At 50.5% G+C, this 16,147-nt stretch overlaps 1 protein-coding gene across 3 annotated transcripts in view; it reads left to right on the top strand.

Moving 5' to 3' along the window:
• Positions 1–16,147, top strand: part of Cdh22 (cadherin 22) — a 128,090-nt gene that overhangs the window by 108,831 nt on the left and 3,112 nt on the right. For 2 of the 3 annotated variants that reach the window (XM_008854613.2, XM_017803633.2), the window contains 3 exons: positions 6,139–6,260; positions 6,353–6,470; positions 13,476–13,730. In XM_008854613.2, the coding sequence (XP_008852835.1) occupies positions 6,139–6,260; positions 6,353–6,470; positions 13,476–13,730 (495 nt within the window). The remainder of the gene's footprint in view (positions 1–6,138; positions 6,261–6,352; positions 6,471–13,475; positions 13,731–16,147) is intronic. The other variant, XM_029556927.1, reaches the window with a different exon arrangement.

Raw genomic sequence — 16,147 nt, 5'->3', positions numbered from 1 at the left:
GGTTATCCTTGGGCCTCTGGGTATATGCACACACATGTGGACATGCTGTGTGTGCGCGCGCGCGTTTGTGCCCACATGCGTGTGCACACAAAAAATAGTGCAGGGTGCTGAGTGACGGCAATGGCAGGAAGTGACACGGGAAAGCCATGTGTGTGGGATGGCAATGGGAAGCATCAATAGAGACGAGAGGGAGTTGAAGGGCAGAACCTGGGCAGGCAGGTAAGGGAGAGTAGAAAGAGGGACAAGATCAGGGAGCAGCTGGCCATCCAGCCTGAGCCACAAGGCCTTGTGGGAGTTCAGGGCTTGGGGTGAGGGCAGTGGAGGAGAGCCGCCTGAAGGCAGCAGAATGTTCTGGGCTGAGTGGGTTCTGGAAGCAGAGGCATCAAGAGACTCTATTGGTCAGAAACTCCCGCTTCAGAACCAGGCCTTCATTCTAGCCCCAGCTCTGCAAGTCATTCCCTGTGAGACCTTAGGAAGCCATCTCACCTCTCTAAGCCAGTTCCTTCCTCATTCCATGATTGACAAGAGGAAATGGGAGACACAGACCCTGGTCCATGGCAGGGGCTTGATATATTCCTTCTAGTCACCAGGCCTGGCCCTTCCTGCTGGCCTCACAAATCTCTTCTTCTTGCTCAATTTGGTTTAGATACCCAGAGAGTGACTCTGCTAGAGGCCAGGGTCTTCCTTAGAAGAGATCTGCAGTCTCCCTTCTTACCTCAGGACCTTTGCACATGCAGAGACCTCTCCTTAGAGCGATCATTCCTCCCTGATCCCCTTTCCCTTCTTTCTTCCCTGTCAGATCTGAGTAGAAGTCACTTGTTCTGAGGAAAACACCCTCCCTGCTACCCACCAGGGCAGGGCTTCTTGCTGCACCTGTTCTCACAGCCCTTGAGCTTTTTTCCTTTGGGTTCTCCTCAGTCTGGAGTGGTGTCTGCCTCTGCCTCTAACCAAAGGCCAGTGTTCTTGTTTGCTCCTGTGCCACTGGCACGGAAGGAGACTTTCAGTCCACAGTTGTCAGCAAAAGCCACAAGCCCCATTTCCAAAATGTCCAATCCCACCCCAGCTGCTGTATTTAGAGAACCTCAGGCCCCAGGAAGGTAAGAAACCAGCTATAAAGCCCAGCGACTCTCCTGCCCTAACCTTGGTCTCTTCCTGAGCCTAGAGCCTTCTTTCCCAGCCTCCTCTGACCCCTGGGGCTCCACCTGCCACTTCCCCAGATGCACAGCGAGCCAACTGATGGAGGAAGCACCAGGCCAGAGCACATTTAATTTTAATTTAGGAATCGGTTAAGGCTGCAGGCCTGCTCAGCTCTGGGCTGTCAATCAGCCTTCCTCAAGGCTGCATCAATTAGTTTAAAAATATTGAATGTAATTTTGCCTGACACAACATATTGCAGCTACTGCAAAATATAATTTATTTTAGAAGAAGAAATAATTAAACTAATTTGCATGTCAGTCAGCTGAACTGAGATGGGGGGCGGGGAGGGCTATGGGAGACCCAGCCCCTCGAGGGGGGCACCTGCCACTGGACACTGGGTGAGATCGGTTACACCGGGGTCTGAATAGCTGCCCCTGGACCACAAAGACGGAAGCAGCAGGAAGGATCTGGCATGGTGTCTGGACCACACACTTAGAATCAGGAGACTCGGGACTGCGCCATCCCCGGCTCAGGGGATGTTCCTGCCTTAGTTTCCATATCTACAAAACAGTTTGACAACACCTCCTTCTTGGGTCATTTGGAGGCTCACATGAGGTCATAGATAGGAAAGGATGTTGTAAGTGGGGAAATCTGATAGAGTCCTTGTTTTATGATAGAACCATATAAGGTGGCAGAGGCGGGTTTCACTATTATCACTGACTGTGAATGATACCAACTGTGATGAGGTGGGGCTGGAAGGGACCAATCAGATGCCAGACAGAGGCTGGACTCCCCCACCTGCCACTCACCCTAGGGCGGAGTTTGCAAGCATGGGTACAGGATGAACATCCTTGCCGAATGCCAGCCTTCAGCACTGGTATTAAGCTTCCCAGGTGGGACTGGTGAGGTGGCTCAGTGGTTAAGAGCACTGGCTGCTCTTGCAAGAGGACCTGGGTTGGGTTCTCAGCACCTGCATGGAACTCCAGTTCCAGGAGATCTGATGCCCTCTTCTGACCTCTGCAGTCATTGCATACATGTGGTACACTTATATACATTCAGGCAAAACACATAAAATAAAAATAAATTTAAAAAAATTTTAAGTTTCTCCAGGTGACTCTGGGGAAAAGAAGCACTGCCCAATGTCAAGGGCACAGGGGCCAGTCATGAGTTCTGAGGATTCCAGGCCAGGTCCTATTTCCCTGGGACAAATGCTACAGATAGCAGCTCGGCAACTTGGAGGCACACCTCTGCAGCTGCTCACCTCTTAGATCTGAGACCCTCACTCAGGCCAAAGGACTCGGGGCTCTCCCGGTGGGTGACCCGTGTGACAAGTTGAAACAGAAAGTTGAGGAAGCCCAGGTAAAACCCCTAACAATTGTGTGACCACAGAGGTCCCCCAGTAGTAGAACTTAGGTGGAGGGTGATGGCCACTGAAAAGGCTGACCTGCTCTAAGGTCTCCAGTCCCACCTCTCCCTCTAGCCCACACTCCTACTGCAGAGGCAGGCTGCAAGGGAGGACACTGAGGCCCTGGCCAGCCCCACCCTCCACTGGGAGACAGACACTCTCCTGCCAGATCTTGGCTGTGGGCCTCGCCCTCCCCATTACTCATCCTGCCAAAAGCACCCCATCTGTCTGTGGAAGTTCTCTGGCAACACATTCTTAAAAATAACGGCTCACCCGGCATTCCCAGTCACGACTCCCCTCCCTCGGTCCCAGAAGAGCCCCTCTAATCTCTGAGGTGGAAGATCTGGGTGAGCTGAGGAGATAAGGGGCCCCCAGCTGAGAGGAACTCTAGAGAGGGATTGACAAAGCTAATGAAGGATGTTCCTCCTTCCCTGACCTCCAGAGCTGGCCCACCTGCCTTCCCATTCCACTTTTATCAACTCACCGACAGCTGCAGTCAGCATCTAGCAGCCTCTGAGTTCAGAGGGGGTAGCAGATGATTCACTCCCCCCCAAAACTCATGGGATGCCTAGCTACCTGGGAACTCCCAGGATGTCCCCAAAATAGCTCCCTGCCAACCCAGCTGGAGACCTCTGCCATCCAAGTATCTGCTTGGAAGTGGGGCATCTTGTCTTCTCCAGGGAGATGCGCCTGCAGTCAGTGGCAGGTAGAACAGGTCAATAGTGAGCACAGGGTTAGGATACTGAGAGTGCAGTGTCAAGAGCACGCAGACGCACTCTGGGAGAAGCCCAAAGGACCAGTATTTAGGGCCCTGCTCAGAGAGGCCAGGCTGAGATTGTCATTTCTCAGATGTCTGTTTATTTAGCAGATACCTATATGCCACTGTCTGATGCTGTATACATAATCTCAAGTGCTTTACAGATGTTAACACAATGTGTCTCTTAACCAGGCTGTTCCACAAGTGAGAAAACTGAGGCACAGAGGAGTCAAGTGACTTGGCTCAGATCATACAGCTTCAAAGTGGCAGAGGTGGGCTCAGAACCACCTGGCTCTTAACCACCATGCCTCAGTTTGAGGGTTCAGTTCCCAGCTTTCCCATTCTCTAAATGGTCCCATGTTTTACTTTCTCCTTTGCAAAGTGGGGGCACAAATTGTACCAAGTATTTTAGTTACTTTCTATTGCTGTGATAAAAACACTGACCAAAACCAATGTAGGGAGGAAAAGGTTTATTTGGCTTACAGCATCGTTCATCATCAAGGGAATCCAAGGCAGGAACTCAGGGCAGGAACCTGGAGCACAGACCATGGAGGAACGCTGCTTACTGGCTTGCTCCCCTGGCCTGTGCTCAGCCTGCTTTCTTATACAATACAGGACCACCTGCCCAGGAGTGGCACTGCCCACATCACTCAATAATCAAGAAAATGCCCCACAGACATGGCCACAGGCCAGTCCAATAGAGACAACTCCTCAATTGAGGTTCCCTATACCAAGGTGTGTCAAGTTGACAACTACAGCTATACAGCACACACAGGATCTGCAAGGACAGCTGAACGATGGCCATGGATACCCCAGGAGCTTTGGTGTACTCTAGGTGACAGGATAGAGATAGCAATGGTGATGTGGTGTTGGAGGCAGGAGCTAGTGTGTTGCCGTTAGTGTTTATGATGAAGTAATGCTAGCAATAATGGGGCTGTTCTCAGTTGTGGTGGCGTGGCTATGCTGGAGATGATGCTAATGCAGATGATGATGGAAGTTGGGGTATTGGTAGTGATGACAGAGGGACAGTGGCCATGAGGGCTGTAATAGTGATGGTCTTAGAACTTGGGATGATGGAGCTAAGGGACATGGTGATGGTGCTAATTTTAGTGGGAATGATGATCTATTTGGATGATGGGGACAGTGGTATGGGTGCTACTGGGAGTTACCTGCTAGAGTTCGTGAAGACAAGGCTGATGGTAGTGATGGTGGTAAGTTAATAGCGGTGATGATATAGGAATGGTGGCAGCAGGAAAGGTAGCAATGATGGAGATGTTGGTGCTGCTGTTGCTTATGGTGGTGATGGTGGTGATGGTGATGGTGGTGATGGTGGTGCTCTTGTTCATGCCATAGAGGCTGTGGTGGTGATGCCAATGGGATCGATAGTAGTGGGAGATGGGAATAGGGATGGGAGTGGGGATGGTGGAGGCAGTGATGGAGACGGGGATGGGGATGGTGAAGATGGTGATGATGATGGTGCAGGTGATGGTGCGAATGAGGTGGCAATGGTGGAGATGGAGTGATGATGGTGGAGATGGGCGTGGTGGTGGAAATGGGAGTGATGGTAGAGGTGAAGGTGGAGATGATGGTTGATGGTTGATGGTGGATGGTGGAGATGGGAATGGTGATGGTGGAGGTGAGGGTAGTGATGATGGAGGTGGGGTGGTGATGGAGATGGGGTGGTGGTGGAGAGATGGAGATGGTGGAGAGATGGAGATGGTGGAGATGGGGGTGATGGTGAAGGTGGGGGTAGTGGTGGTGGAGATGGGGTGGTGATATGGAGATAGTGATGTGGAGATGGTGACAGTGATGGTGGAGAAGGGCATGGTGATAGCAGAGGTGGGGGTGGTGATGGTGGAAATGAGTGTGGGGATGGTTGATACAGAGTAGTGATGATGAAAATGGTGGAGATGGGATGATGGTGAAGGTGGGGTGATGGAGATGTGATGGAGATGATGGAGATGGTTGTAGATGGTGATGGTAGAGGTGGGGTAGTGATGATGGAGATGGTGGAGATTGGCATGGTGATGGTGGAGGTGGGGGTAGTGGTGGTGGGGATGGGGTGATGATGTGGAGGTAGTGATGGTGATGGTGGTGCTGCTGTTCGTGTCCTCTGGTTGTGGTGGTGATACCAGTTGGGTCGATGTGAATAGTAGTGGGAGATGGGGATAGAGATGGGAGTGGGGATGGTGGAGGCAGTGATGGAGATGGGGATGGGGATGGTGAAGGTGGTGATGACAATGGTGCAGGTGATGGTGCAGATGAGGTGGCAGTGGTGGAGATGGGGTGATGATGGTGGTGATGGGGTGAGATGGTGCAGAGTGCGGTGATGGTAGAGGTGGGGTAATGATAGAGATGAGGGTGGCAATGTGGAGATGGTGATGGTGATGGTGATGATGGAGACAGGGTGGTGATGGTGGAGATGGTAGAGATGGGGTGGTGATGGTGGAGATGGGGCGGAGATGGTGAAGATGGGGCAGTGAGAGATGTGGAGATGGTGGTAATGGTGGAGATGGGGTGGTGACAGTGGAGATAGGGTGGTGATGTGGAGATGGGATGGTAACATGAAGATGGTGATGGTGATGATGGAGATGGGGTGGTGATGTGGAGATGGTGGTAATGGTGGAGATGGGGTGGTGATGTGGAGATGGGGTGGTAATAGGGGGTAAAGGAATGGGGATGATTGCTCACTTAATCCCAGATGCCCCAAGCCCTGTTCCTTGTACCAGTTTGGATAACCCACAATATCTGTCAGTGTGACCCCATTGCCTAATCTCCCTGGAGTAGGGAGGGGCTGTCTAGTCTCACCCTTGAGGCTCCTCGCCCTTCTCTTCTACAGACAATCATGCTCAGCTATCAAAAGCATCCCTACGGATCCGAATTCTGGATGTGAACGACAATCCCCCAGAGCTGGCCACACCCTACGAGGCAGCTGTGTGTGAGGATGCCAAGCCAGGCCAGGTACCCAGAGGGGCCTGGGGACCAGAGGTGCTGGCAGACCAGAGCCCCTCTATTCCACCTCATTGTATACCCTGCCCCTCCCCACCCTACAGCTCATCCAGACCATTAGTGTTGTGGATAGAGACGAGCCCCAAGGAGGCCATCGCTTCTACTTCCGCCTGGTGCCTGAGGCACCCAGCAACCCTCATTTTTCTCTGCTGGACATCCAAGGTGAGCCACCTGTGAACCACCACCCCCAGGGTGCCTGGGGAGATGGGGTGGTGATGTGGAGAACCTGGGTGTGGGTTGGCAGAGTGAGGCAATGCATCCTAAGGGCAGAGAAAGGCAGTGGAAAGATCTGAGAGGGCATCCAGGGCAGTGCTTGGGCCAGTGTTGGAGAAGATCCCCTGTACCAAAGGAAGGAGGAAGACAGTGTGTGTGCACAGCTCCCCCATCCCCATAGTTCAAATATGACTCCCTTAAGTTCCCCATGGCATTCTCTCAGCCACGGTGGGAGACAGTTTCCCAACCATTTTGGAAGATAAAACTGACACTGGGAGGCAAAAGGCTATAGCCTTTAGTCAGAGGTGGCTAAGCTTCAAGACTATTCCTGTGGGTTCACAGTTCACACTTATACTTGTTGGATTCATACCCACACCTGTGTCTAGCATAGATGCTCCTATCCTCCGTTTCCCACTGCAGAAGCAACCGCCCACCCACCTGAGCCCTTCATGACATTCCTCCAGCCCCAATTTCTCATGATATTGACATTGGAACCTTTGAAGACTGGGCTGAGGGAAGCAGGTGTCAATAGACAGGGGTGAGGACCCCAGATGCCAGTCGAGGCTCATCTGGGCACTCTCTACGACACCCTGGAAAGTGTCTGACCTCCTCTGAGCCTCAGTTTCATTGTCTGGAAAAGGGGGCTGATACACACCACCTCAAGCCAGGTGGCCCAGAGGGAAAAGGGCTATTGAGGTACACTGCCAGACCTTGACCGTGTCATTTCCCACCTTCAGCAACTGTTTACCGAGCATCATTGAGACATAGTTCCTATGTGACAAGTCCTGCTCTGGGCCCTGGAAATTCAATGACAGATGGAACAGAATTTCTACCCTTGTGGAGTTCATATTCTATTGAGACAAGACAAAAATTAAACAAATCAATAATATGTCAGGGATGATGAGTGACCAGGGAGGAAGAAAGAGAAGTCTTCTCAAGAGTCTGGGCCTTACTTTGTTTCAGGCCTCAGGGTGACCAGAGCAACCCTAGCACATTGTAGGTGTTCAATAAAACATATGGCATGAAGCTGAAAAAGAAATCAGGTGCTAAGAAGGAACCAGGTGGCCCGGGAAGGCCTCTCCCAAGTGGTTCACAGTGAGTAGGGAACCTAAAGCAGTGAGGCACCTGGGGAGACAGCTCAGTGGGTAAAGTACTTTCTGTGCAAGCATGAGGACCTAAGTTTGAATCTCCAGCACCCACGTAAAATCTGGGCTGTGTCTATAACCCTCTCACTGGGACGCATAGACAGGAAGATCCTGGGAGTTGGCAGGCTGGCCAGCCTAGCCCAGTTAGTGAGTTCCAGTTAGTGAGTTCCAGGCCAATAAGACCCTGCCTCAAAAAAAAAAAAAAAAAAAAGGGGGGAGAGAAAGGAAGAAACCTGCGGGGGACCTCCGGCCAACAGTACATGAATGGGCGCTTACATAGTTCCAGGACAGCTGGGGCTACAGGAAGACCCTGTGTCAAAAAGACCCCAAAAAAAAAAAAAAAAAAAAAAGGTGGAGAGTGACAGAGGAAGACACCTGGTGTTGACCTCTGGCCACAAGTACATGCATGGTCAAGTACACCTGCACATACATGTGCACACATATGTATACACCACACACACATACACAAATAAATAAAAACTAAGAGCAGTAAGTGAGTTTTGCAGATAACGGGCCTGAAAACCATCTGGTGGAGGAAGCAGCATGTTTCAAACAAGTAGAAAGCAGAGCTGGGAGGAGATCAAGCCAGGAGGCACTGAGGACCTTATTAGGCAACGTGGGTTCCCTCTGGTCCTGGAACAGATCTGGGATTCGCCCCCCCCCCAAGAATTTTATACCCTTTCTCCCAAAGGGAGAAGCCTTAAGGCCTCTGAAGTCAGAACCATCTGTATTCCTAGGAGCCATATTAGAAATCTTTAAGAACCAGTCCTTCAGGTCACATAACTAATGGGAAAGGATGCTGACCACAGGCTAGAGCAGGATCCTGGAGCCCCTGCTGTGACTGGCATTAGCCCTCCATTGAGGACAGGGATATGCCTTAGAGAAAAACTAAAGCTATAGGAAGGGCCTGGGGCTCAGAGCCATGACTGTTTACATCTTTTTGGAAATAATTCAACAACCAGTACAATCCAGCCCATACATCCCTCCCTCAGTATCCTGAGCTGGTACCCAGAGACATAGTCAGCCCTGGACCCACCTCTCCAAGTTAACAAATCTTCCCAGCCCCAGGGCCTGAAGTCCCACCCCTGATGCTTTTCCTAGTTTAGGGCTCTCCAGAGCTCTCTTCTGGAGCAGTCACCTAGGATAATATTTGGGGACAGGGTGGCGTTAGCCTGCTGAGGTCAGAGCATCCATGGAAGGTCTCCTCCAGTCCTTCAGCCCCTTCCTGCAGTATGCCAAACCCCCACCTCCTCACCATATAAATATCTTAGGTGACAAGTGGCTACCCCAACCCATCTGTTTCTTTGTACAAATGTGTAGCCAGTTTGGAAATGTGATTTATAAATATTGCTTTTGCAGCCAGGGATTGATGCTGATGGATGTCAGGCCAGATGGATGGATGCAGCACTGGGCATGGGTCCTGCCTAGAAATGTGGGGTGGGCCTGGGGTAGTCAGTGACTTCCCAGAGGAAGGCAGCTAAACTCGGTCAGGGATGATGCCCAGGGAATCCCCTTCCACAGGGGAGAGGTATCGCAGAACCCTGAGTACTCAGAACATCTGGCTGTATATTCACAGACAACATCCCTGAAACAGCATCTCTGTCTTGCTTGGCAATTGGAGGCTGGGCCAGGGCCAGCCGCTCATTTCTCAAATCTGTCTGCTTCTCTCTGCTGCCACTACTGCTATTGTCTCACACAAAACACACCAACACTTCCGACCTGTCGTCCATGTCAATGCTCATATTTTCTGTTATAAGCTTCCTCCGCTACCAAGCAGGCTCACACCAGGATGCCAACTATGTCTGTCTTATTCACAGCCATGTCCCCAGGGGCTAGAATAATCCTGACATATAGAGAGTGCTCAGTTCAGATTTGCTGAGGAATGAATGGCTATGTCACTGGGTCACTTCTTGGTTTAAACCCCACAAATCAATAGCCTCCTGTTACGTTTAAGAAAATAACCCAAGTTCCTTACAGAAGTTAGCCTGATAAACTTTCCAGGATGGGCTTCCACCTCCCTCTAGCCTCGACTGGACTCAGTCTAGCTAGTGTTCCCATCTTCTCTCCAGCCATAGGGCTACCCTCCACCTCAAGACCATCACATGGGCTCCTCCTGCCCTGAATTCATCCATCCAGGATGAATGTTACTTGGGAGTAGATCACTTCTCCCAAGAAACTCTCCCTGACCTCCCAGGCAGGGTTGGGTCCTGTCCCTGCTCATCCTGCACTTGTTCTTCCCAGCACTCTCAGTGGCCTGTAATTGTAGACAAAGCTGTGCATTTGTTTAGTTAGCGTTTGTCTCTCGTGTCAGAATCTGAGCTCTGATCCAGGCGACAGCTGATTTCACTCTCCATTGTTTCCCTTCAGTGACCAGCATGCCGCCTAGCACACAGCAGTTAATTAAGTTGTTGGAAGGAGGGGAAGGAAAGAAAGAAGAAGGGAAAAGGAGAGGGAAAGAAAGAGGAAGGGAAAGAGGAGTGGGGAAAGGGAGGGAGAGAAGGAAATGGGTAGATGGATGGAAATGCGAGGGCAAATGGATGAATGAGTGGATGGTTGATGGGTGCTAGAAAGAGGATGGATGGATGGATGGATGATGGATGGATGATGGATGGATAGATGGATGGATGGATGGATGGATGGGGGGGTGGATGGATGACGGATGGATGGATAGATGAATGGATGGATGGATGGATGATGGATGGATGATGGATGGATAGATGGATGGATGGATGGATGGATGGATGGGGGGGTGGATGGATGACGGATGGATGGATAGATGAATGGATGGATGGATGGATGATGGATGGGTGGATGGATGATCGATGGATGATGGATGGATGGTAGCTGGATGGATAGATGAATGGATGAATGATGAATGGATGATGGATGGATGGATGGATAGATGATGGATGGATGGATGATGAATGGATGATGACTGGATGGATTATAGATGAATGGATGAATGATGAATGATGGATGAATGGATGAATGATGAATGATGGATGAATGGATGAGTGATGAATGATGGATGAATGGATATATGATGAATGATGGATGAATGCATGGGTAGAGAATACATGAGTAGGTAAATGGATGATAAGGAATAGATGGAAGAGAAGATATATAGATGAATGACGTTTGGGTAGATGAGTGTTGAGGATGGATAGATGATGGATGAATGGATGGGTGGATGATAGAAGGTACATGTGTGTATGAAGGCTAGAGAATGGATGGCTAGATGGATCTATGGATGGATGGATGGCTGGATGGATGGATGGATGGATGGATGGATAAATAGAGGATAGATGGATGAATGGATCAATGTATGAGTGATGGAGAGTGGATAGATGAATGGATGAGGGAGGATGGACAGATAAATGAATGGATGGAGGATGGATGGATGATGAATGGATGATGGATGGATGATGGATGAATGGATGGATGGACGGACAGATGGATAGCAAATGATAGAGGAACAGATCACTTCTCTTTTAAAAAAAGTTAATTACATTTATTTATTTGTTTTGTGTCTGGGGTTGGGGAAACAGGCCACAGAGCACATATGGAAGTCAGGACAGCTTGTGGGAGTCAGTTCCCTTCTTCACCCTGTGAGCCCCAGGAATCAAACTCAGGTCACCAGGCTTGGTGTGAGCACCTTTTCCTGCTGAGCCATCTCACCAGTCCCAAAAGTCACTTCTTGCTGAGCCTTGTTTGCCACGTGTATAAAGTGAGATCCTGCTGGTTGTGAGCATTAAACATGGCTGTGGGTTCAGTGCCCACATAATCTGATTTGTAAGAAGTATCCAGTCACTGCTGATGTGCCTACCCCTTTCCCTCTTTTCTCCTCTGCCCTTGAGCCTCCTTTGTTCGCTGGCAGGAGGTAGCCTTTTCTCAAGCAGGGCTGCTTCGACCTTTAATGGGAGACTCCAGAGGCCAACTCAGAGCTTGAGGCATTGACCCATGGCTGCCAGTTATCCCAAGAGTTGTGGTTCCTTCAAGAGTTGCTCCTAGAGACTGGCATAGGGCCTGGCCCCAGTTGGCCAGTAATGGAGAAACAGTGCACAGTTGCCTCACACAAGGTGACAAGTGCTGTAACAGTACTATACATGGTGTCTGCATCATCAGAGCAGGGAGGGAGAGCCATAAATCCTTCCTTCCCAGGGAAGCAGAGAAAGGAGGCCACAGAGAGGAGGTGACATCTAGCTGGAGCATGACGGATGAGGAATTTGCCCAGGCAGGAAGGTGGAGAGGGTGTCCCACATAGCGGGGACTTGGAGAAGAAAGGCGGGGACATCAAAACAGGGAGCAGGTATGGGGTGAGGCATGCAGGCAAACTATTAACCAGCATTTATGGGGAATCGCTATGCGCTGGGAATAATTCTATTTCATTCTCATTCCTGGGTAAGCCCCTGGTTCTGTTTACTGATGAAGAAACTGAGGTCCAAAGGAGCTAGTCCACGATGCACACAGTGCTGTTAACATTTGCATGGAAATGTTCAAATGTGGGTAAAAGCAGGTGGAATAACACACTGAGCCCTTGTAGGCCATCTTGTCTCATCTGGGCCTCCAGTCCACTTCCTCTGCATGCCCAAAGTCACATGCCCAAGGTCAGTCTTTCCAAGGGCCATTTCCCCTGTTTGTATGTACAGTGAGGAAGGCCAGACCTGGGGAGACTATTGATAAGGGGCTTCAGGGAGAGGCTCAATCCTGGGCTCAGATTTCCTTCCTAAATAGAACAGTTTCCCTTTCCATATAAAGGTAGATTGCCCTGAGTGACCTGGGGCCCCCAAAGCTGAGGAAGGAATCTGGGATGCCAAGGTCTTGGATCAGAGCTCACATGACGGCAAGGGTAGGGAGAACTGGGCCCAGCAGGCAAGCATCAGGTCTGCTGCAAAGGATGGGGCAGCAACCCCACTGTAGAACCAAGAGCACCCCCAGAACACAAAGGTGTCAGTATGGCCTGGCATGTGGGACAGACACAGAAGAGGCAGGAAGTAGGTGCCACCTGTCACTGAGCCTTGCTGTAACACCAGCCACTCCTTCCAGAATCCTACCTGGTCTGCAACAGCAGGTCAAGGCCAGACAATGGGCACTATTATGTAGCTCACCGTCCTTCCCAGCCACCCATGTAAAAAGGAAAGACCTGGATAGGAAGAGTCTCATGTTCTTGGGTTCCCTCATCTACCCAGAGACTACATCCCCACCCTGCAGGCTCAGCCTCTTAATGAGAGACCCCTAAGCCAGCTCCAGGACTTCTGAGTAGCACAAAGGACAGGAAGTTTCCTCAGCTACAGCCACATGCTAACCAGCATTCCTAGCCACCTCTGATGACCCTGGACTTGTCAAAGCCCAGCAAACCACAGCCCAAGGACCACTGGACTCCTAGAGATAGGGTGCATTGGGAAACAGGAATGTAGTCCAGAACAAAGCTGGCTATTGCGATCAATGGGGAAAAAAAATTTGATATAGCAAAGGCCAGGACCTTGGCCCAGCTGGAGACAGAATCTTGGATTAGCTGGGGATAGTACCTTGGCACAGCTGGAGTGAAATCTTAGAATTTCTGAAAACAGCTTAAGACATCTGGGGACAGACTCGTGGGACAGCTGAGGACAATCGTAGGCTCTGGGAGTGAGAAAAGATTTTGGGCAGCTGTGGCAGAAATTGAGGTTTGGCGGGGGAAACAGACCTGTGGACCCTTGGGGAGGTAGCACTTTGGGGCATAGAGAGGCAAATCTCAAGATAAATCAGGGCATGGCTGGGATGGGGGCTGACCCCAGCCCTGTGTCACAGGCTGCTCACTTCTCCCAAGCAGACAACACGGCCGCAGTACACACACAGCATGTGGGCTTCAACCGACAGGAGCAGGATGTGTTCCTCCTGCCCATCCTCGTCGTGGACAGTGGGCCACCCACACTGAGCAGCACCGGCACACTCACCATCCGCATCTGTGGCTGTGACAGCTCCGGCGCCATCCAGTCCTGCAACACCACCGCCTTTGTTATGGCTGCCTCCCTTAGCCCCGGAGCGCTCATTGCTCTCTTGGTCTGTGTCCTCATCCTGGTCGGTGAGTCCAAGAGCTGCCCACTCCTCCTAGGCTTGGGTATCCTTCCTAGCCACACCACACCTAGGGGGCCTCAGTTTCTCCAGTTCCTGTGGGTAGTCTCAGAAATCTCATGAAATTCTTGTGAGGCCCCATACACAGCCCAAGATTCTTCCCAGCGCTTAAAATCAAACATACTGCTGTCCAGGGATTCATACCTGTAATCCCAGCACTTGGAAAGCCGAGGCAAGAGGGTTGCCACAAGTTAGAGGTCAGCCTGGGCTATATAAAAGTTTTAGACCAGCCTGGATTACAGAGTGAGACCCTGTCTCCAAAAAAATCAAACTGGGTCTGGGGGTGTGGCTCAGTTAGTAGAGAACTTGCCCAGCATATACAAAGCTTGATCCCCAGCACTGCATAAGCCAGGTGTGGTAGTGCAGGGCTACCTGGGAGGTAGAGGCAGGAAAATCAGAAGTTAAAGGTCATCCTGGGCTATATAGGAAGTTCGAGGCCAGCCTGAGCTACATTGGACCTTGCCTCAAAGCAAGAAAAGAAAAACAAAGCCAAGCATATTTTTCAAAGTTTCTAATATTTGTTGTCCTTTTCATTCTCCATAAAGAGAAATATGACTGCATGGCCAGGTATATCAACCCATGTTTCAGATGAGGAAACTGAGGTTCGGAGAGGCTTATATAAAATGACATGGTAGTCTTATATTTAAATGACTTATATAAAGTGGCATGGTAGTCTTCTGACTTGACCTTAGATCTTTACCCTGTGTCTCTGCCTCCTCTAACTCCACCACTTGTTATGAATTAAAACTGGGAGCAAAACCTTAGAGAACCTGGGACAAAGTCTTAATATACTAGAGGATCTACACTGGTACCAGTAGCCACTTGACCCCTAGTGTCTCCAGTGAGAAGGTCAAGCTTCAGGAGCTAAAGAAGATGCAAACACTCTATGGCTCCTATCACAGCCATAGCCACCCAAGTACAGACCAGCATCAACCCCCAGCACTGCAGTTGGGCTGACAGCACAGCCTGGACTTCTCCAGAAACTGCACATTCCAGCTCTGCTCAGTCCCCTGGGAGATGACAGCTGTCTCTCCTCCATGTTGCCCATCCTCCAGGGACCTGCAGAGCCTTTGTACAGGCCCCACCTTGCTGGGAGCCCAGCCTCCTCCTCCCTCCCCACCCCAGCCCATGGCTCAGAAACCCTTTTTCCAGAGGGTGCACTTTACAGCGGTTTCATTTTCCGAGGCAGTGCAAACAAATTTCTGCCTAATTGCCCACAAACGAAGAAAGTGCTCATCAGTGCTCTAAAGGTGACGGGCGGAATCACTGATCAAGCCTGGCACATCTGTTGCCCGCCACCCGCAGTCCCCACCATCTGCTCTCCAGGGCATCCCCCTCCACAGCTTCAGGCCGCCGGCTCCGAAAGCTGTCCATCCATCTTCACCACTTCTCTCTCGACACCTTCCTTCCCTCCAGCCCTCCCTCGAGGCCTGGCCCTGGCCCCTATCCCCTTTCCTGTTGTAAGCTTCCTTGTTAGGTGGTAAGTCTGGACTATTCCCACACTTGGGTTCATTGACAATTTCATACATGTATATATCTTGATCATATCTACCCACACTCCTCCAGATCCCCCCCACATGTCCCTCTTACATGGTTGTTTTGTGGCCTCTCTCTCTCTCTCTCTCTCTCTCTCTCTCTCTCTCTCTCTCTCTCTCCCCCTCTGTGTCCCACTAGTACTGCCTACATGTGCATGAGTGCTGGGCCATCCACTGGCTTGGGCTGACCTATCAGTGCCCACACCCTTGAAATAAAATGACTCTCCCCCAGCAGCTAATAGCTCTTTAGCTAGGGATGGGCCTTATAGACTCCTCCCCACCCCCCCCCACTGGAATGTTGTCGGCTTGATCTTTTGCAGGTCTTGTACAGATAACCACAGCTGTTGTTAGTTCCTTAACGGTAACAGCCATGTTGCATCCAGCGGACAGCATTTCACAGCTCTCTTCCCCATCCTCCCACTCTTATATTCTTTCCACCCCTTCTTTCACAATGTTCCCTGGGAGAGGGGATTGATAGAGATGTCCCATTTAGGACTGACTCAACAGTCATTTATTCTCTGCACTTTGACCAGCTATGAGTCTTTGTATTAACCACTGTCCACTGCAAAAAGAACCTTCTCTGACCAAGGTTTGAGAGCTGCACTAACCTGTGGGTATCAACATAATATTCTTTCCACCCCTTCTTTCACAATGTTCCCTGGGAGAGGGGATTGATAGAGATGTCCCATTTAGGACTGACTCAACAGTCATTTATTCTCTGCACTTTGACCAGCTATGAGTCTTTGTATTAACCACTGTCCACTGCAAAAAGAACCTTCTCTGACCAAGGTTTGAGAGCTGCACTAACCTGTGGGTATCAACATAAATATTT

The sequence above is a fragment of the Nannospalax galili genome, unplaced genomic scaffold (assembly GCF_000622305.1).
Source record: "Nannospalax galili isolate Female #2095 unplaced genomic scaffold, S.galili_v1.0 scaffold2227, whole genome shotgun sequence".
Taxonomy (NCBI): domain Eukaryota; kingdom Metazoa; phylum Chordata; class Mammalia; order Rodentia; family Spalacidae; genus Nannospalax; species Nannospalax galili.
This window is presented reverse-complemented; position numbering and strand designations above follow the sequence as displayed.